Genomic DNA, 22,248 nt, shown 5'->3' on the forward strand with positions numbered 1-22,248 from the left:
TTCTGAGAAAAAGCATAAAAAAATGTTTTTTTTACTCTTTAACATTTTTTTTAATTCATTTTTTTAATCTTTGTTTTTTTTTACACTGTGTCCCTCTGAGGGACTTGAACCACTGCCCTGATGATCGCTGTCATAAGGCATGGCAGAGCTACTGCTCTGCCATGCCTTATCGCTTATACAGCGATCTCAGGCATAGGCAATACAGGACGCCAGTGTCTGGCGTCCTGTTGCCATGGTGACAGGCCGGGCTCTCGCGATGACATCGCGAGTTTCGGCCGGAGACACAGAGGGAGCGCGATCCCTCTGTGAACTCTTTCCCTGCCGCAATCTACTTAGATCGCGGCAGGGAAGGGTTAACAGCGGGACGCGCATCTCTGATGCCCCCCCGCTGTTGCAGCGGGACACCGGCTGTGACTGATCACTGACATCATATGTGATTCCGCGCTATCTCCAGGACGTAAGTTTACGTCCTGTTGCGGGAAGTACCAGGCTGCCAGGACGTAAACTTACGCCCTGCAGCGGGAAGGGGTTAACTGGTCCAGTAGTCATAATGCATAACTGCTGATCTAGCAAAGAAACTGCTGTCAGTCTTTCAATTCCCTTCCCCCTGTTGAAGGGGTTGTCTGGAATTCTTTTTTTTTTTTTTTTTTTTTTCGTAAATCACAGCTCCCCTGCCATAAAGCAACAAATGGGCATATACTTATCTTTTCCCGCTCTCTTCTGTGTCCCGGGCTGCTGGTCTTTGGTTACAGACTGCAGTCCTATCTGCTTACGGGATACAACAGGCTGCTGCAGCAGCCAATGACAGAGCTCCGCACACAGTCATTCTGTAATTGGCTGCAACTGTCTGTAACAACCCATAAACTGGCTGGGCTAGTCTGTAAAAGTGATGTCACAGGGGCGACCCGGAGCAGTGTCGCGAGACTGCAGGGAGAGGTGAGTATATGCCTATTTCTTGTTTTATGGTAGGGGGAGCTGTGATTTATAGAAAAAGATCTGACAACCTGTTAAACACAGGTTGGTGTAGAATACAGGTATATGGGGGAGTCGGGAGGAATAGAGGGTGAAATTCCCTTTTGAAATGTAAAATCTGCTGTAAACTCTAACTTTTTTCTTTCCTTTGGTTCTGATGGTGTATTCACCTGAGTGCCGCTGCTGCAGCGATTACATGGCCGTTCGACTTATAGGGAGGGAGAATTTCTCTTTAATCACAATTAATTGGAAAGCCCTTTTTGAATAAGAGGACAAATAAAGGAAAAGGCGTACAGAGAACGACTACCTTAATGTAACACACCTGTCGTCAACAATAACTTCCGACGTGTTGGCCCTTCTGCAGAGAGGCAATGGCTTGTGTCAGTCGCACGCTGTATCTTGATTGTCGGGTTTCTCCTGGTGATCTTTTACTTGATGCATCTTCTGTTCTGATGTTGTAGCCTCTGTGAAGATGGCTAAAGAGAGATGTGTGAAGAAGAGCTTTCAGGACAGCCTGGAAGACATAAAGGAGCGGATGAAAGAGAAGAGGACCAAGAAGCTGGCAAAGGCGGCCACAGTCAGTAAGGCTTTATCGTCCAAAGTCAAGATCATCAGTAAGAGCTTTACCTTCCGGGTGGGGTGGGGGCGGGGACACACATTGTGGACATTAATCTTACATGACTTTCTCTTGTCCCCTTAGACAACAGCACCACAACAGTAAAGAGCTTACAAGCCAACAACAAGGCTCTGGCTCTGGCTCTAGAAGCTGAAAAGTATAAGAGCCGGCAGGCTCAGGACCTCGGCCTTCATCTAAAGCGAGAGCTTCAGAGGCTGATGTTTGAGATCTTCGTGTTACGGCGGAAGCTGAATACTCAAGGCGACAATTCGTCAACTGTGAGTTATATTATGGTCTGCAGTATCGTTGTATAGGCGTATGTGCCCCTCTGCTGAATATAAAGGAGAACCTGTTGCCACTCAACAGCACTATAAGCTAGATTATGGGGATGTGACAGGGAGCCGGGGAATGTTGTGTGGTTTTGTTTTTAAGCTCCTGCTTTAACCCCTTAGTGACGGCCCCATCAGGATTCTACGTCCTCACTAAGTGGGCTTTAATCCTAGAGGACGTAGAAACATGCGTCCTTTTAGGATTAATGCCCACTTGGCTGAGGACGTGACAGCTCCATGCTGTTGGTGCCCGAATGTAGCCGACAGCATAAAGCTGTCATCCTGGGCTGCAGGCAGTCCCCCCGGCATTGCGATCGGCACTATCCAATGGATAGCGCCAATCACAATAAAGTAAATAAAAAAAAGTGAGAAAAATTAGATATTCAGCTGCCCTGATGGATTCGATCCATCAGGGCAGCTGAAATTGCTTACCCGGCTTGTCGGAGACGTCCCTCGGTAAATGGGTCTTCCAGGACCCGGCACCGCTCTTCTGCACATGCGTGTCAGACGTATGACATCACGCGCATGCGCAGAAGGGCGGGGGCCCCGGCAAATTCAAAATCTCCTGGCTTCCGGCTCCAGTGGATAGCGGCGATCACAAAAGTTTTTTTAAAAAAAGTACAAGTTTCACCTCCCCTCATGGATCCGATCCATGAGGGGAGGTGAAAATACCTCGGGTCCTCCGGCATGTCCTGGTTTTCCGGGACCCGAAGTCCCCCTCTGCGCATGCGCGCCCGATATCAATCATCGGGCGCGTGCACAGAGGGGCTCGAGCCCCGGGCAATTTAAAATCTCTGCTCCTGGCTGCCATGTGTAGCCAGGAGCAGAGGGATGTCACTGAGGACATGATCACTGTTATCCTATGGATAACAGTGATCTTTTCAAGTAAAAAAAAAATTAAAGCTTACGTTTCCTCTCCCCCCCCCATGGATCATATCCGTGAGGGAGGATGAAATGACGTATCTAAGGCCCCCAGATTTATCCGCAGACCTTACCCCCAGCTTCTGCGCACGCGTCCGTCGCCAAAGTGGCAGGCGCATGCGCCAAAGCCGTGGATTGCCAGGGTAATTTAAAATCTCCTGGCTACAAAACTTAGCCAAGTGCCTGGAGATTTCACAGGGGGGCCGCGGTGATCGGTTCCTGATCACGTGTTCACCGTTATCCAATGGATAATGGCGATCATGTAAAAGTAAAAAAAGTGAAGCTTCATCTCCCCTCACCGATGCGATTGGTGAGATGAGATGAAACTTTTTACCGGAGGCCTCCATATTTGCACCCCGATGCGATCTTCCTCCGTGAACTTTCCCGGATTCTGCACATGCGACCTCCGGCAAAACACCGGACACATGCGCAGGAGTCGTGGAGCCCAGGAAATTTAAAATCTACTTGCTCCCAGCGACCAATAGTCGCCAAGAACCTGAAGCAGTGACCTTGTTGAGCGGTTGCCGGTCACTTGATAAAAAGGTAGCGATCTACCTTTGGCCGGTCTCACATGATAGGAATTACGGATTCTGCATGCGTCTCATCCGCGGTAATACGCAGATCAATCGCATTGGATTACACAATTCCGCTCACATTAGTGGGTCGGAATTACGTAATCCACTCGCAGAAAAGAGAACGCAGCAGGTTCTATTTTACTGCGGATATCCGCAAAATAGAGCCCATTGTGCTCTGTGGTCGTGGATATACCCACAGCCCATACGACGGTGCGGGAAATACAAACAAAATGTACTGCGAATGACCGCCTGTGTGAGTAGGCAGTTATGCGCAGTACATTACGCGGCCGTACACAGGGTCACAGCCGGGCTCACAGATGGGATCCGCTGCGGGCCTCCGCAAGCAGATTCCACCTACGGCTGCCTGAGCCCGGCGTTATTCAGACCGCTACCTGTAATACGTAATTTAACGCTCGCCTTCCTGCAGTTCCAGGAGACGCTCAGTCTTATGTGTGAGACCGCCGCACCTCATCAAGCTTACGGAGACTCACAGAGCACCACTTTTTACACCACCATACCCGCCACTGAGGTCACGAAATACCCCCAAAAAGCATGAGAGAAGGGGGGGATACCCGGTTTTATTGCCCCATGTGCCCATCCCAACCAGCCTCCGTAATTACCCGTCTTCAGAAATGCTACACAGTTCACATTATTACTTTTATCTAAGATTTGGGGAACGCCGAAAAGGGCGTGGAGGGGGGGGATTTTTTTAAGGTGTCAATTTTTATTCCGTACAAGTGGGCAATGGGGCCTGGGATTTATTCAGTTGTGCCCTGCAATCCAACGGGTGTTCCCTCCATTACAGGCCTTGCCATGTTTCCTATAAGTAGATTAGGGCCACAACGGGAATGTTTTTGAACACGGGACAAACGGGGGGATCCATTTTGGGGTGAACGTCTTCATTCCTTTGTACACTGTACAAAAAAAACTGTTTTTAAATTGACGAAAAAATGAAAATCGTAATTTTTTTCGTTCTGCTTTGCTTAGATTCATTCAAATATTGTGGGGTCAAAATACGCAGTACACCCCTAGATGAATTCATTAAGGGGTCTAGTTTTCAATATGGGATCATTTGTGGGGGTTCTCTGTCGTTTTGGCCGCTCAAGGGCTCCACAAGTGGGCAATGGGGCCTAAATCACCTTCAAGCAAAATTTCTGTTCTGAAAACCACCGACTACTCCTTTCATTTTGGGCCCCGTTGTGCATCCAGACAAAAGATTAGGGCCACAATGGTTATGTCTCTGAACATGGGGGAAAAACAGGGGTATCCATTTTGGGGTGCAAGTCTTCATTCATGTGTGTGCTGTACAAAAACTGTTTTTAAAATGACATAATTGCCAAAAAAAAACGAAAATCACAACTTTTTCCTTTTGCTTTGCTTGAATTCATTCAAAAACTGTGGGGTCAAAATGGGCAGTACACCCCTAGATGATAAACTCGTTAAGGGGTCTAGTTTTCAAAATGGGGTCACTTGTGGGGGTTCTCTTTGGTTTTGGCCGCTCAAGAGCTCTACAAAGGTGCTAAGGGGCATAAAAGGCCTTCAAGCTAAATTTATGTTCTGAAAGACACCGACTACTCTTATTTTAGGCCCCGTTGTGCATCCAGACATAGGATTAGGGCCACAATGGTTATATTTCTGAACACGGGAGAAACGGGGGTATGCATTTTGGTGTGTCAATCCTCATTTTCATGTGCACTATAGGGAAAAATGTCTTTAAAATGACATATTTGCAAAAATATGTAATTTTTTTTTTCTCCTCTAAATTGAATTAATTCCTAAAAAAAAAAAAATACTCATGACACCCCTCAGTGAATACATTAAGGGGTGTAGTTTTTAAAATGGGGTCACTTAGGGGGGTATCTATTATTATGACACTCATGAGCCTTTACAATTTTGGCTTGGTGCAGGAAAACAAAGTGTTCCTCAAAATGCTGAAAAGTAATGTTAAATTTGTACGTCTCCTAAATGGTTTAAAAAAACATGTTTGTTTTTTTTTCAAATGTGCATTCAGAATAAAGTAAACTGATAGAAATATATATCCTATCAAAAATTTGTATAGTATGTTTGGACATATTTAAAATATTACAGTTGAAAATGTGAAAAAATGACATTTTTTTTCAAATATCGGTACTTTTAATAAATATACACAAATTATATTGCTCTATTTTTACTACCTAAATGAAGTACAACATGTGGCGAAAAAACAATGTCAGAATCACTGGGATCTGCAAAACCTTTATGGAGTTATGCTATGTTGAACGACACGTCAGATTTCCAAAATTTGGCTCAGTCACTAAGACGCAAACAGGCTTCGTCACTAAGGGGTTAAGTCCATGCACGGTCTGAAAATTGACATTTTTTTTTTAGATTGCCATGCGTTCCCTCTTCCTTAGACTGCTAGGGGAGAACGTGGTCATGGCGATCTGGAAAGTCACTTTTAAGGTCTCTTTCACACAGATGACGACAATATCGCTGTGGGACTGTACATTGCTGGGTGAAATACCACGCTTGCACTGTGAAGCCCTCTGCCCACATCGGAAATCGACATACACTGAAGTAGAGGTGTCTGCTTCCCAACTTCAGTGGCCATGTGCCGGAAGCTGTTTTTGGCAGTGTATTGTGCACGGTGGGCCACAGGCACTGCTCGCTCCAGGGGGATCCATCAGTAACTTCATCCATCCTCTATTTCAATGCACAGAACCATTTCCAATGATGGCAGGGTGTCAGCCACACAGTGCTAGTGCCGGATTTCACAGTGACTTGTGTCAGGGGGAGGTGACTATGCAGTAAGAGATGGGGTGCATAAGGAGATAACATCAGGGCTCGGGCATGTCCTCCGCAGCGCTACAATATAAATAAGTTTTGCAATGACAGGCGTTCTTCTGTTTCATACAAGCATATGTCTGGGGTGGGATTGGTAGCAATGGTGGCTTGTGGTCCAACATTCCGATGCCTGATACCCTTTAAATAAATTACTTTGGGCACAGATTTAAAAGTTTGACTTTTGATTAGACTTGGTCTATTCACGCCTAGCAGACTTGTAGTGCCCCGTTTATCTGAGTGGGGCTTGCAGAGACCGCTGTACATGCTGCAACAACCCAATTCACTGGTGGGGAACGGACTTCAGTCCTAGAAGTCTTTGCAACAAATCTGCCAGATGTAGAACTCTGGAAGTGTGAAGTCACTAGTTCTAAATGTCTGTAGGTAAAGTGTTTCCTGAGTGATGGGATTGACTAGCCGCACAGGGATTTATGTCTTAATGTTGTACAATTTATTTTCTTTCTACTCTCTTCCCAAGGAGAAACTGGCATCTTTGAGGGAGATCATTTCCAAAGTCACTCAGAATCTGCTGGAGACGGCCAACTTACTTGGTCCTGCTCATGACTTGTGTTCCAGCAACGGAGTGAGTATTATTAGTATTAGGCCTCTTTGCTGCGGGTGACAACGATATTGCAGCGATATCACAGCTGTCTTCTGTGCAATATCGCTGCGCTTTCTCGCCGTAATGTCGTGGTTTTGTGGCGCTACAAAGTCATGCAACTTTGTAACGCTCTTTTGACGGGAATTTCAGGGGGCTTAAAAATAAGCACTACCCTGAAAATAAACCCTGGCTGCATTACAAAAATCACCTAATAGGCACTGTCCCCTCTGCTGCACTTCTCCTCCGGCACACTTGTCTTCAACCAGTGCTTCCTGGTCAGGGAGTTCATAAATCCCGCCTCCAGGAAGCGGTGGCAGCGATGCTTGGAAAGTGCCGCGGCTCAGCCAATCTTGATGAACCAAACACGGCCATCGAATTAAACAGCTGTTTAGCTGAGCCGCAGCACTCGAGAACCAATCAGCCATTCAATGCGATGGCTGTGTTTGGTTCATTGAGATTGGTTCTCAAGTGCCGCTTCCTGGAGGCTGCATTTATGAACTCCCTGACCAGGAAGCCCTGGCTGGAGACTTAGACAAGTGTGCCGGAGCTGCTGTAGAAGTGCGGCAGAGCCAACAGCGTCTGTTGGGTAAGGTATTGTTTTTTGTGTTAATGCAGCTGTGGCTTATTTTAGGGGGAACAGTAGGGTTTCCTACTGTAAATTGCGTCGTACAAAAACCACGTTTTCACGCGAGGCAACAAAGTAAGGCTCCATAGGAATATATGGGCTACAAAGCATCACAAATCGCAGCTGTACAGCTGTGTGAAATCACCCGTGTGAAATCGGCCTAATTCCGCCGGTGCGAGGATCGGTTGTGTAAGACAAAATAACTTGTACTCCTGAAACTGAAGTTAAAACCTTCTAAAACTAACAGATTTGTTCTTAATTTTAGAATCTGACAAGGACCTCTTCATCCACGGAGATGAAACGCTCCACTCCTGCTTTTGAGCCTCCAGAAGCTTTGTGAGTTTCATGTATTTTCTTTGTTTAACCCCTTCACACCCCAGGGCATAGTTACATCCTGGGTGCACATGGTTTGTACAAAGCGGGATCAGAAGCCGCTCCATACACAGTGGGAACTGGCTGACTTGACAGCTGACATCTGTCCCACAACAGCCGCAATTAGCGTTAACGCTGATCGCTGCCGTTAACCCTATAAACACCACTGTCAATTCTGACAGTGGCCTTGAATCTCTCCCCAAACTGGTTGTCTTCATCACAATCCGCTATTCAACATTGATTCATATCAAGTCAATCCACGCAAGCTCCCCAAGACTCGTACATTACAAGGTCAGTCACACTCTTCTGCCTAGGAAGGCTGAGGCATCGGTGCAGCAGTACTATCTGTTTTGGTTTTGTTTTTTCTTCCCTTCCCCTCATCTATACTCCTTTCCTCTTTCTCCCACTGGTGACACAGGGATACTCTTGCACGGTCTTAAGACTATCATCACCTAACCATCCTTTCTCTGAAAGAGACGACTTATTCATCAGATTTTCCACCTAAAATCCTGTCTCTCTCAGTGAGGGCTCATACCTAGCACTTTAAAATGGACAATACTTAATCATCAGACTTTAGGTAGAAAACCTGAAACGGCTAATAACCAACAGCACTGGCCTTACTTTATAGCAAACATCACAGTATTAAGACAGACATATCCTCAAGGCACAGAGGACAGACAGTGGTTGTCACGTAAGACGGACACCTCTTAAGAATTTTTCCACATACTCTGTATTAACTTGCTTCATGTCATAGAGGGACACAGACTGCATAGTAAGCCATGCCTGCGCCCATGCCATCAATTTAGTGACCTAAGTCACCCCAGATGCCACTCGTCTACTAGGGCATTATCCATTGCTGCTTGAATGATAGGGTAGAAGGGTGAGGGCTAATATGTATGTTTGCATAGGCTGATGAAACATAGTAATATCTGTATTCTTATGAAAATATATACAAATGACACCTGACAACTGCCATGGCTGATTGCCTGTGACACTTCTTGATAGACTGCCTGTCAGAATGTGGTATAATGCAAGACTATGGTATTGCATTATACTGTGTGAGCGATCAAATGGTCACCAGTTCAAGTACCTTATGAAGAAGAATTTTGTACAAAGTTTCAAAAAATAAAACGTTCCCCATAATCCTAATTAAAAAGACCAAAGTCCATACTATCAAAGTTCCATGCTATTTATTCAGCACTGAGCATCAGAGGGGGGGGGTTGCACAATTAAAGAATTCCCATATGAACTCCAAATAGAGGATTCTATCGCAATAGAAATTACAAGACGTCCCAGCAATGGCTATATTAACGGAAAAAGAAGTTACAGGTGACAATTTTTTTTTTTTGTCTCCTAAAGAGTTTATTTATTTTAAAAGTGGTAAAACAAAACTATATCAATTCGATATTCTTGTAATTGTACTGACGCACGTCATGTGCCGTGGTGTGTGCACCGTAAAGCAAGACTCCATTGAGGGTTTTTTTTTTGTTTTTTTTTCCACTCAAATCTTGGAAAGCTTTTCAGTACATGAAATGGTAAATTAAATTAGTGCCATTGAAAAATACAACTCGTCCCGCAGAAAAGAAACCTCAGCCATCTGTCAATGGTAAAAATAAAAAAAATCTCTCAAATGATGAGAGAAACCAAAAATGGACCATTGACTGGATCTCTTAGACTAGGTTTGCACAGGTCATGTTACAGTTTTTCAGTATTTTGTATCGTGTTTTTTTATGTACATTTTCATTGAATGTAGAGGTTTACGTTTTTGTTTTTTTTCTCCATCCTCCTAGAAAATAAATCCACACAAAGCGGGATGTGCTGCAGATTTGCAGATCCTCGGTATACTTGCTGTTGTGCAAGCGAAAACAAAACGTGGATTTCGCCTTTTGCACTGCAGCAAGTGCGAATACCATGGACAAATCCACAGCAGCCTCAAAGCATCACGTACACCTTTTATAGACTTGGTGAAGATTTGCAAATCTGGGGTTTTCCACGATTTTTGAAGTCACTGGAAACCTGCTATATAATAAATAAATTTAAAAAAAACACCATGGTGGACGCACAAACTAGATGCCTGCTGCCTATCCTTTGAACTCGTGTTACGTAACCCTAGGCTGGTGCGTGCACAAATATGCGTGCAGCATGTGCATGGTTTACTGTACTTTTTGCGTGTTCCCACAAAAACCCTGCAGCCATACTCCCTTTCACTGAAATGGGCAATTGGTGTATTTCAATTTGCGCTCTTTACCTGCACAGGAATATTAAGCATGTTGCTCGAACAGCTGATGTAAATTAACTTGCTGAAATCGATGGATTCTATTCACTGCGTCTTGTATGCACGCTACAGAAATACGTTTGCCTAAGGTCGCGTCTGCATGGAGGATCCGCAGCAAATGGTTTTCAAAGCATGCTATGTAAACGCTTTCCTTCACACCCAAAGAAACTGCGATTTTATTTTTTTATTTTTTTTTCCCTAAGAGCTGAAGAAAAAATCGCAGCATGCTGTAGTTTGCTGCGGACTCGAACGACAGCTTTCATCAAAGTCAATGAAAGCAGTCCAACCCACAATTGCCATTGCGGTTAGACTGCGGGTACCCGTGTCATCACCTAGCGACAGCGCAGGAAAAATAAACCTTTAAAAATCTGTACTATGCATGACCGACAGCGAGTGTCCGCGACCATCCGCTGTGCAGGGTCAGTCGGATTCTGGTGCAGGAACTGGCATGCAGCCAGCCTGAGGGTACTTGTGCTATGGATTGAGAACCACTAATCGAGGGGGTTAAGACAAGAACCTGGTCCTTAACAAAGTCATGTTCATTAAGACCCAGGAGGTCAGCAAAAAAGAGATCCGGGGAGGTGAAGGGTCCCACTTTCTCTTCTAGACTTCAGTGAAGCTGTATATTTTGACAGCTGCATTTTTAAATGAGTTGCCTCATTAAAGAGATTGGTGGCGACTCTAGGTGGTTCCATCACTCCTAGCTATATGCTAAAGCGAAGTGGCAGCGATGCTTGGAAAGTGCAGCTCTGTCGGCTCTGCTTCCTTTTCCTCTATAATCTCCCTCCCTAGCGATGCGATGAGACATCCCTACGAGGTTATTCCTTACATTAGTATTGATTTCTAATTGCTTGCTTTTTCTATGTTCCATGAATTGCAGGGCAGAGATGTGTGAGCCAGTATCTGATGTCGGCCATGTGTTAGAAGCAGGATCAGTTCCTAGCAGACGTCGCCGCCAAGAATCCTCTGAGAAGATGACTGCAGGAAATCCTTCATCTAAAGGTTAGAAACTTTTTATTTATTTTTTACTTTTTAACCCCTCCCCACTGTAGGATGTACATTTACGTCCTGCAGGGTCAGGGTATGTATGAAGAAAGACCGCGGGGCAGCTGCTCTTCATACAGCTTGGCGCCTGCTGTTACAGCTGACACCCACGGGCAATAGCAGTAATCAGCCGCACGTCTGTTCAGCACTAGCAACCCTTTAAATGCTGCTGTCAGTGGTTTTTAAATTCCCCGAACGGCCCCCTCCGGCGATTGAGATCGCAGGGAGCCGTGGGGTGGCTTGATAGACTGCCTGCTGATTGCAGTATGATGTAATGCTATAGTAAAAGTTTAAATTGCGCCCCATCTTCCTTTTTGCCATACCTATAATAAAAGAATCTAAATCCTAAGCCAAAAACACATACTTGGTATTGCAGTGTCTGTAAAAGTCTGATCAAAGTAACTCATTATTTACCCCACACTGTCAACGTCGCCCAATAAATAAAGGCCACCAGAAATGCTTTTCTTTGACACTCTGGCATCCCTTGGGGGTTAAAGGGCCATGCCAGTAAAAAAAAAAAAAAAAATACATGATACATTTCCATGTCTCAGTTTGTCGTCCCCAACCGACTTGCCTGTTGCACTCTGGAGGTCGTCTCTGTATTTCAGATTTCAGCCGCTTCCATGAAATGCAGCCCCTTATCTGATGCTTATGAGGCACCATCTTGAGGCTGAGATAGATGGATATAAATTATTACCTTATTTCACATCTATCCCATGATGTATTGGCTAAGGTTATACCATTCTTCCTGCTGTGGGACAGTTTATGTATCACTGCATTGTATAGTTTCTTAAATAAGCAAGAGAGACCATAAGTATACAGTCAGGGGAAGAGCTGTGATCTCCTCTACTATAGCTGTGTGATCATCAGTAGCTGACAGGAGTGCCTGATGGTAGTGCGGAAGTGAAACGCAAAGTATGGTGTATTGGAAGGAGCATTTTCTCTAGTCCTAAGGGATTCTTATCACAGACTGCTCCCTTCCCTATTCCAATAAGGGGGGTTTTGGGGTTTGTTTTGGGCTCTTTTTATTACTACAGCAAAGAAAAGAAGGGGAAAAAAAAACTTCCAGTCTATCCGATCAGCATTTCTAGTTAATTAAATAATTGTGTGGTTTTTTTGGGGGTTTTTTTTTTTCCATTAAGACAACTTTTATACATTTTTCTTTGCCAGCACGGACATCTAGCTCAAGCCAACGTATCTCTACTCTTGAGAAACCTGAATTAGAAGCTGAACGGGAAAATACTGTTTTTAAAAACGTGTCTATAAGACGCCGTGGCAGTAACTTGAATGTTTGTATAGAGGAAGCTTCTGTGGTCAAGTCGCCGGGGCAAAACCAGAACTTGCATTCCAGGTGTGATGTTTTCGAAGAACTAATCCCTCCTGATCGCTGTGATGAAGTGGTAGACATGCATCCTGGTCAGAGTCCATCAAAAGAAGACTTAATTTCCTTTGCAAACAGTTGTCAGATCTCAAGTTCAACCCCTGAGCCCAAACCGAAGCAATCTCGGCCCCTTAAAGGCAAAACTGATTCTCGTGCCGGAAGGGAAAAAGTAAGGAAAGGCAAAACAGAAGGCCAAACTCACGCCCAACTGAAAAAGCCTTGGGAAAAGTCAAAACCAAGGACTAGATCAAAGAGCCGAGAGAGGGGTGCAAGCAAGCCAACGGTCTCCAAAGACAAAATGAACAACTCTTTAAATTCAGGAGACACTTATGACTTTGCCTGTGAAGAAAGTGTACACCTCACACCATTTAGGCAAACCAAGCTTGGTAGTGACCCCGAAGACAAAGAGCCAGTCAACGACCAATCCACAGCAAGTGACAGTAGTAGCGGCAATGAGGCGTTAAATGACAGCTTATATGTACCTGCTAAGTCGAAGGCAAAAAATCGGAATGTGGAGAAAAGTATGCCGTCCCTTCCTCTAAGACCGAGGTCCAAAAGAAACAAAAATCTGCAACAGCAATATGACGAGAGGACTGAAAGCAAGGACCGTGAGCAAGATAAACCAGGTTTGTCGCGTCTTCTTTTTGGGCAGCAATATGTATATATTTTTAAATTTCCATCCACCTCCTTGGTTCAGATGGTCATTGGGTAGAGATGGATATATTATGGAATGTTCCTCCCAACCACTGCTGCCACTTTACGGGGTTGTGTGCATCTTATAGTCCGACATATACAGTATAGTCTCTGACAGGTCAAAGTCCTTAAAACCATCTGTGGGAAGTAATAGATAGATGGCACCAATCTCCCTCGTATTGCTCCATAATTTATGGTTGAGTAGTTCTGTCTATTGCTGCTGCGTATGCTGCCAGACACTTCAACTTGTTGGCAGCTGAGCGATTGCTTCGGTTGCCCGGGCAAGCTTAAACACCAGAGGCTTGTCATGAAAGACCCCTTGCCTGCCTAACCAACTGAACCGCCACCCTACTGTCTAACCTGCGATTGTTTCTACACCTCTGGTGGGGGATTTGATGGGGGGCACTTGTAGCTGGACCTAATCTTTAAAACTAATTTTTTTCTCAAAAGGCGCAACCCCGATCTGTGCAATACATCTTTCTAAGATTGCAACAGTTGCGTAGCTTGCATCTTGTATTGGGATTAAGCTGCATAACGTAGGATCATTAAATGTATTGTCAATGTTATATCATTACAGATGTCGCCAGAGGAAAGAAGAATAGAGCAAGTGGAAGAAGTTCATTGGAGGCTGCAAGCAAGTCTAGTGTCGCAGACGAGCGCACTAAAGGGGGCCAACAAGACGTCTTTAGGCCAAAATGCATAAAGACAGAAGAAAATTCCGAGCTAAACGTAGAGGAGCGCGTTGTTCGGGATGACCCGTTTCACTCTACGGACAGGAATATATGTAGGGTCTTATTTGTGGTTTATTGTTTCATTAGGCCTCTTTCACACACGTGCTATTGCATCTGTATTCTGTGCGATATCTCCGTTTTCTCGTATCGCGATTGTGTTGCTATGTAGTCACATGATTTTGTAGCGCACTTTTGCTGGGATTTTCTGGGGGGCTGGAAAAATAAGCCCTGGCTACTTTTAAGAAAAGTCACACAATACATTACCTAACAGGCACTGTCAGCTCCACCACACTTCTCTGCAGGTCCCCAGGACTTGTCCGCAGTCAGCGCTTCCTGGTCAGGGAGGGGGTTGAAAAACCCCACCTCTAGTTAGCACTGGCTGAACTGCGGTGCCCGAGAACCAATCAGAGCCAAAAGCATGGGCTTCGCATACACGTGATTCTTGTAGCGCTGTTGCATTGCAAGAAACTCGCGCAATTGTCGCCTTTGTGAAAGCCTCCTTATACTAACTTGTATGTTACTTTGGGTATTGGCGTTCTTTTAAATGATGCCTAGTGGGTTTCATGTAACTGACCATAAACTGTACTCTAGGTTTACTGAGCTATCGAGGGTGGAACAAATAAGTGTCGTAAGATGCATGAATTTGTTTTTTTTTTTGGTTTTTGTTTGGTTTTTTTTTAAGCATGTGGCAACAGAACGACGAATTAATTCATTGTTCAGGCTGCATGCTTTTAGGCTGAAAGACAATCGTTCTGATTCTCTCGGAAATCTGATTTGTTGGCCTGTATAAAAGGGCATTTAGGGCTCCTTCACATGGGTGTATTTGCGCATGTAAAATTTACGGACGTAGAATCCATTGCTTTCAGTGGGTTTGTCCACATGTGCATTTCTGTTGTGCAACAAAAAAGCATGCTCTACTTCTGTGCACATTTGTGCACCAAAGCTCCCCTTAAAAGTCTATGGGGGGTGCGTGAATGCACAAATGTACAAGGAAATGCACAGTTGCTTTTAGTCTTAAGTTCCAGATGTGTTCTTTTTTACAGCGCATTTAAATCGGGGTGTGCATCTGCATTTGGCAAACAGTTCAGTAAAATATGCCAACATGCGCACAAATACCATGTTCATACCTCATATGTTGCGTTGAGAATTGTGCATATGTCCATGTGAAGGAGTCCTTGGCCTAGAATTTCTGCTGTCTCTTCCATAGGCAAAGCGGTGACTTGTGAATTTAGTCTTTAGCTATATGAGTGATCCATGTGAACCTTCATGTTCGGCTCCAAAAGGGGAGATCTTAAAGGGGTCCTGTCATTAGAAGAAGAAGAAAAAAAATACTTACCTATCCCTCCCCAGGCAGTCGTCTTACTGCATCTTCTCCCCCCCACTGATCATATTTTGGCCCCTCCAGTCCACCGGGTCACGTTGCCTCCGGCCGGCCGGATCTCTTCCTGTTATGTAGTACAGTCTCGGTAGTCTCCTTCCTGTAGTTAAGTGTACCCAGTCACTAGTGCCGTAGCGTTCACTGCCTAGCGGGAAATGCTGAATCCTGTGTTGAGCTATTGCAGCAAGACAGCGTGCATGTGCAGTCCCGAGATTCGACATTTCCTGCTAGGCAGTGAATGCTACATCACTAGTGACTGGATACACTGACCTGAATGTACATAACTTCACTGGAAGAGGAGGATCTGGCCAGCTGAAGGTGATGTGACCCAGGGGGACTGCAGGAGCCAGGAGAAGATCTGGGAGGAGGAGAAGATGCAGTAAGGAGTCTGCCTGGGGAGGAATAGGTGAGTATTGAGATGTATAGATATTGATCTAGCTTTTTTTTTTTTTTCTCGTAATGACAGAACCACTTCAAGGAAAGCTACCTTGCTTCTGGTTTGACATGTGGTTCTCATACAGCTGTCTTTTTGAAGCCTAAGACAATTTATTGTGTTTGAGTGACTCACAACTGCCTTTTGCCCATCATATTTCAGGTGACTTTGAGGGAGGTTCTGCAGCTCACCGTATCTGCCTTTCAGATGTCACAAATCTGTGCAGGAGCTCCAGGAACACTGAATCAAAGAAACATTCGTTCCCATTTTCTGACAGCGATAGGAAGATATCTGAAGATCCCGTGAGAAAGAGGAGATGTACAGAGTTGGTCAATTATGCAGAGCCAAGTCTTAGCAGGTGAGCACACAGCTTACACTTACCTGCAACGTTTTACTAACGCATGGCTTATCTCTTCATGACTGATTCTTTTGATTTAGAACATGAACTATATTATTTCAGGGGCCGTAAAGGATAAGGGTGTGTTGCATAACTAAGAATACTGCATACAAGTTACCCATGTCTGTCTAGAAGCCCTGTTGGGACCATTATTACATGTTTTGTTTTAAGCACAAATATTCTAACTTCTTAAAAGTGTAGATAACCTCAGAAAAATGGCTATTATGACTTATAAATCCTGCAGAGGGGATCAGATGTGGAAAAATACTGGATACATCAGATTCTCAGTTCTCAGAGGACTGGTGGTAGGAGCCTGGCTGCTGTGCTGGGTTCTGTACACTGTACTCATCAAACTGCAGATCCTGCTCTCTAAGTGTCTGTAAAGCCCTGTTTACATGGGCGAGTTTTGCGTGTGAGTTCCGTCCAATAGTGATATGGACAGAACTAACAAATGGAAATGACACTAATTCCACCGTGCCATCCCCAAATGGCACATGCAGCAAATACCCATGTACATGCATATTTTAGGCACACCACAAATGCCTGTGTGAGCTAGCCCTTAAACACAGTAAAATGTGACTTGCTGTTGGCTTGCAGACTTGCATCTGTTTGAGTTTCTCCTTCCCCTGCCCCCTCTCCTCTGCTTTCTATACACTTTTGATGATCGTGATGACTCATCCCACTCCTTTAACATCCGTCAACCGAGAGTACACAGCAAGCCAGTACTTCACAGGGAATTTTCAGCACAAAAGTCACTTTAGGTTAATGGACGTTCTGCTAATTATCACGCGGGCTGTCCTATAAGTAGTTTAAAAATGAGCATTTTTAATTATGAATACTAAGTTGTTTTTTTTTTTTTTTGTTTAAAATCTCGCAGGAAGCTCCGGCGAGGGGATCCTTTTACAAACTCGGAGTTTTTACTTTCTCCCATTTACAAGAGCAATAATCCGAAGCGTAAATCGACTAACAGGAAATCACTTGCAAGATACAATGAAGCGTTTGTTGGCTGTCGCTGATGGGCGAATAACTATTCTAAATGTACATATTGTATGTTACTATGTATGTACTCTGTGGACAGAGGTCTCACGAATTAAGGTGACTCGCTTTCTGGCAATCAACACGATTGGGGAATCTGCAAGTTTCTGCTGTGACTTAACTTGCACATGTCTTGGCGGTGAAAGGAAATCGCAGCACAGAAGACGATCACATGGCCACAAGTAGGTTATACAGTTGAGTTAACAATCAGTATATTGGAGAAATAACACTGATGTACGGTCGTTAGTAGTTAAGGGGTTTTCCCACAGTCCCAAGTTCTCCGCTAACCACAGGATAGAGTATAACTTGCTGATTAGTTGGGATCTGACCTCTGGGACCCACACGGATTCCAAGATCAAAGGTCTGAAGTGTTCAGTAATGCATCGTTAGCCGCACATGTGTACCAGCACTCCATTTGTTTCAATGGTATTGTCAGAAAGTGAGTACAAGTTCTCAGTAATCTCGTCAGACCCTTGCCAATCATAGTTATCTCATGTCTTGTGGAGAAGGGGAGACATTTTATATCTTGGTGCAACCCCTTTAACATCTACTTCCTAACAGTACTTCTCATATATTCATCATATCTATGAAGAGAAGCTGCCATGGGGCTCTCGCTGCAATTACTTCAGCATGTACGTCCATAACTGGGAGAACAGAGCTTTAAGCCGTATGTGAACGGCTGTCATTGTAAAATGCTGTCATATTTGCCACTATAGCATTACTGATTGTATGTGCAAACATAGTGACTAATACGAGATCACCTTTTTTAAATCTATTAAATATTTTTTTATTTTTGGCTTTTCATCACTTATTTAACAAAAAACATAAATAAAAAAACAAAGCATTGCAACCTTCCCTGCCTTGAGTCTCTCTCAGGATGCTGGATAATCTGTATATTGGACTAGATGATTAGCTCAGGCGAAGCCCTGTATATTTGATATAGGTGTTTGTGTTCGCACAGAAAATTTTATGAAGTCAAGGTTACTTTAGAGAACCAAGGAATAAAATATGTATACACATAGAGGAGTGTTAGATTCTCCTCAGGCTGCATGTACTGATGCCCCCCTGCAGAATGTGCCACCCCTCCCACTCCCCTCATTTAGGGCCTAAAGAATGGTTGTCTAACTTCATGTTTTGTATACAAGACACCAGGAAGTTAGAGAATTAGTGGCCAATCAGTGAGGATGGATATAGAGAGAAACTACAATTGCAATTGTTTTAAACCACCAACCAGATAGTTAGATAAATGCCCTGTGATTATTTCATGGATCACTACTTTGCTCTCTTGCAACTAGGATATACCCTGCATACCGTTTCCCTTGTACACTCTGCTTACCTAATGTGCAAGTTCAGTTGTGCCAAGCCAAATGCATCCAACCATTTGGACCATATCTTACTGTATTTGAGACCTTCTTTATGTTTAAGGTATATGCCTTTTTCCCATGGTAAGAGCTTTTTTGCCTGTGAGACACATGGGGCTTTTTTAAAATTTATTTTTTCTTCATACTATTACGCATTAGCGCCGGCTCCACTAAAGTCAATGGGAGAACTCCCTGATCGTCTGCTGCGGCTGTCACAGCCACGGCAGGGATTCCCTTCATGCCTGCATTGATGCAAGGCTGTTTTTTTAAATGAAGACTCCTCACATCCAGGGGTTTTACATGTGAATCGTGGCCAAATATCGCCCTTGCCAGTGTGAAGGCGCCCTACGTTTTGTAAAACCACTTTTTGCTGTGGATTCTAAGGCGTACTGATTCAGCATTTCCTGAGCCTCTTTCTAATTAGTGCTGCTGTTCACAAATAGACTGTCAGTCAATCATTTTTGAAGTTCCTGCACCAAAATGCTGCATCTGTCTGACCTGTTATCTTTTGAATAAAGGCCCATTTACACATAATCGCTCCAAATTCGTTCAAACAACCAAAAATGAGCGATAATGGTTACATGTAAACGCTGACATCATGCACTTTTCGGCTGTATGATTTTTAAGGTGAATTTAAAGGCCATTGCTCGGCCATAGCAAGAGTGTCTCTTAATGGACCACATACTGTGTTCTCCACAGGAGGCGGGAGATCATATTGTATTCTGCGGGCAGCCCAGACGAGAACAATGCAGCTTTGTGCAAAGCCCAGCCTGGGATTAATTACACATTGGGCTCTGCAAACAGCTCCTGGAGGCCCTTTTACATGGAAATGAAGATGATTAAGTGTTAATGGACATTAGTGTCCATTAGTGATTTTTTTGCATAAAGTGCTAAATCTTTCAATTGTTTGAAAGATTATCTTTGTGTGTAAATGGGCCTTAAGAGTGCCTCTAAAGGCCCTTTTACACAAAAGATAATTGCTCAATCTGCCAAAAGATTTAAGACCAATTTACATGTAATTATTCAATTTTTTCAAACAACTGAAAAATGAGCGATAATCGGTACATGTAAACACTTTGTTTTGTTTTTTTGTTTTGAACAATAATTTTAAGGTAAACTTTAAAATGCATTGGTCAGATACTGAGAGATAAATCAAACACATCGTGGTAGACTGTATGCTGTTCTCCCCGTGGGAGGCAGCAGATAACATTGTTCTGCTTGCAGCTCCCAGCAGATTACAATGGAGCTGTCTGCATTGCTGGGTGTGTGATAAGTCACATGCTGGGCTCTGCAAACAGCTTCTGGAGGCCCTTTTATCATACTTGGCATGTAAAAGTGTTAATGGCCATTAACACTCTATGCAAATCGCTAAAGGCCCATTTACATGCACAAATCTTTCAAAAGATAGGTTTTGAGCAATCGTTTTGCATAAACTGCTAATGGACACTAGTCTAAATTAGCATCTTATTGGCTTCATTTGCATGTAAATGAGCCTCCTGGGGACTGTATTCATAGAACAGCAGGTGCATAATCACAATAAAGGGCCTTAAGATAGGCCTTCATCTCTTCCAAGTTTGTAAACACATTTTGTTGTCCCCACGGTTCCCTATGAAATATTCATCAATCCCAATCTGTATGGGCAGTCTCTAACACTTTAACCAGAATGCATCTAGCTTCCATAGTGGCCAACCAAGCTTGCATCTATTTGCATGCTGTATGTATATCCGCATAGGTGAGTGCTCTGAAAGCAATCTGGTCAAGTATGTGACTCAACCTATAGTTATGCATCAAAGTATTGCCTACTGCCATATCTATCCGAGAGTGCGATACATGCTCGAGTGACAGCAGTAGCTTTATGTATCTGGGTTCCTGCTTTGCCGTATATCTAATGGGAGGAAACTGAAAGGGAGGAGAAACAGATTGAATATTAGAAGAAAAAAAAACTTTCTGACAGTGAGGGTGATCAATTAAGAGAGCAAAGTTGGCTCCAAATAGAGTTATCTTCTGCAAAACCTTTTAAGGCCCATTTATGTTAGAATGTGAGAGCATTAGACTCTCAACAGTATTAAGGAGCAGCCCTATTTTCATTTGTACAAGGAAAGACTGGAAGCAATACACATTAGACCGTGAAGGGTGATCAATAAGTGGAACAGCTTACCACAGGAGGTGGTAAGTTCCCCTTCAACAGAAGTCTTCAAACAGAGGCTGGACAGACAGCTGTCTAGCATGATTTAATGAACCTGCACCGAGCAGGGGGTTGGACCCGATGACCCTGGAGGTCCCGTCCAACTCTACCATTCTAGGATTTCTAATAATCTTTTTATAAGCTGTTCTAAAGGAATTAAATTTCCCTCTTCACTATCTCCCTCCATGGGGTCAAGGACAGCATTAAAGTTCCCTACCAACAGAACAGCGGTATCTCTGCTATAAATTTCTAGTATCTGTTGCTTTCCCCACCACCACCTTTCCCTGTCAGAGGGTGGTGGGATGTACAGCGAGACAAGGGTGCAGGAATAACTATACATCTTGCAATGTAGACAAAACGCCCCTCCTCCCTCCCGGGTCTAGTTTCTGTGGAATCGAATCAAACAAGGAATGAATATGCTCACCCCTCTCGAATGCTTTGTGTGGAAACTGTGCCCTGATTGTGTGTAAGGTGTCTTTAGATAAGTGTCTCCTGTAAATGGAGTACTAACGGCTGATGGGGCGTTACTGTCTGAAATATTGCCAGTCGTCTAACAGTCGCTCATTCCTCGTATATTCCAGGAGACTACTGTAAATTTCTCTGAAAAATTATAGATTGAAGCGTTAACATTCCAGATCTCCATGACACCGACCCGTTTAGCTGGTCAAATTCGGCTAGTATAGACGAGCGAGAGCAAAACAAACATCACAGGGGATTTTCATTACGATCCAACCAGCTTTTGGATTATAATGTGCTCCTCAGAGCGCCGCAGTCTGGCAGAGTAGAACATGGCATATAAGATATGTGGGTGTCTTTTTATCCCTTAAAAGGTTGCACCTTTTTTTTTTTCCCCTGGACCTCTGTCGAAAAATCTGGAAAGAATGACATTTTTGCGTCATTCACCAATATATTATCCTGCTCTCAAGCTTCGCGCTGTATTGAATGTCTTCAGAGCAGTGTAATTAGTCCAGGATGTGGAGGAGCCCCAGACGGCGGCTGTTGTGATGGAACATGATGTGCTCTTTTATACTGTGAACATAGGTGTCAGAGTCTCTGCCAATATTAATTATCCAGGATTTGAAGTAATCGTCAGGGTTATTACCCTCCCAAGTTTTCAGGGGGAACCAACCACTTGGATATTGTTGCATCTTGACCTTTTTTTTCTTCCAAATCCTCTATTTTAATGAATAAATTGACAACAGTCTGTTTCTATTCACATCACACTGCAGTGGTAGTATCTGATCCTCTACTTCACTTATTCATTCTTTTGCTGCAGTCCTTGCTCAGAGACTTTCTGCATGTCATGGCTGAGATGGCCCATATCAGCTGGTGAAGAGTCTATCTGTAGATGCAGTGTATTCAGGGAGGTATTGCGGTTGACAACTCCCAGGATGTCGCTGTGGGCTCTGCTGACCCTGCTGCAGCTTCCCTTTCCTCAGGCTTTTCCTGTGTCTGAGCTGCTGCCTCCCCTCCTTCCCTGTTCCCAGCAGACTACCATCTTGCA

The 22,248-nt window shown here is 44.0% G+C and overlaps 1 protein-coding gene across 3 annotated transcripts in view; it reads left to right on the forward strand.

Moving 5' to 3' along the window:
* Nucleotides 1-18,048, forward strand: part of SGO1 (shugoshin 1) — a 92,518-nt gene extending 74,470 nt beyond the window's left edge. For 2 of the 3 annotated variants that reach the window (XM_066585635.1, XM_066585634.1), the window contains exons 2-10: nucleotides 1,434-1,586; nucleotides 1,673-1,866; nucleotides 6,712-6,816; nucleotides 7,725-7,795; nucleotides 10,987-11,108; nucleotides 12,321-13,157; nucleotides 13,802-14,008; nucleotides 15,929-16,124; nucleotides 17,041-18,048. In XM_066585635.1, the coding sequence (XP_066441732.1) occupies nucleotides 1,445-1,586; nucleotides 1,673-1,866; nucleotides 6,712-6,816; nucleotides 7,725-7,795; nucleotides 10,987-11,108; nucleotides 12,321-13,157; nucleotides 13,802-14,008; nucleotides 15,929-16,124; nucleotides 17,041-17,179 (2,013 nt within the window). In that variant the 5' untranslated portion in view covers nucleotides 1,434-1,444 and the 3' untranslated portion in view covers nucleotides 17,180-18,048. The remainder of the gene's footprint in view (nucleotides 1-1,433; nucleotides 1,587-1,672; nucleotides 1,867-6,711; nucleotides 6,817-7,724; nucleotides 7,796-10,986; nucleotides 11,109-12,320; nucleotides 13,158-13,801; nucleotides 14,009-15,928; nucleotides 16,125-17,040) is intronic. The other variant, XM_066585636.1, reaches the window with a different exon arrangement.
* The last annotated feature ends 4,200 nt before the right edge of the window (nucleotides 18,049-22,248 follow it).

The sequence above is a fragment of the Eleutherodactylus coqui genome, chromosome 12, assembly GCF_035609145.1.
Source record: "Eleutherodactylus coqui strain aEleCoq1 chromosome 12, aEleCoq1.hap1, whole genome shotgun sequence".
In the NCBI taxonomy this organism is placed as follows: Eukaryota; Metazoa; Chordata; class Amphibia; order Anura; family Eleutherodactylidae; genus Eleutherodactylus; species Eleutherodactylus coqui.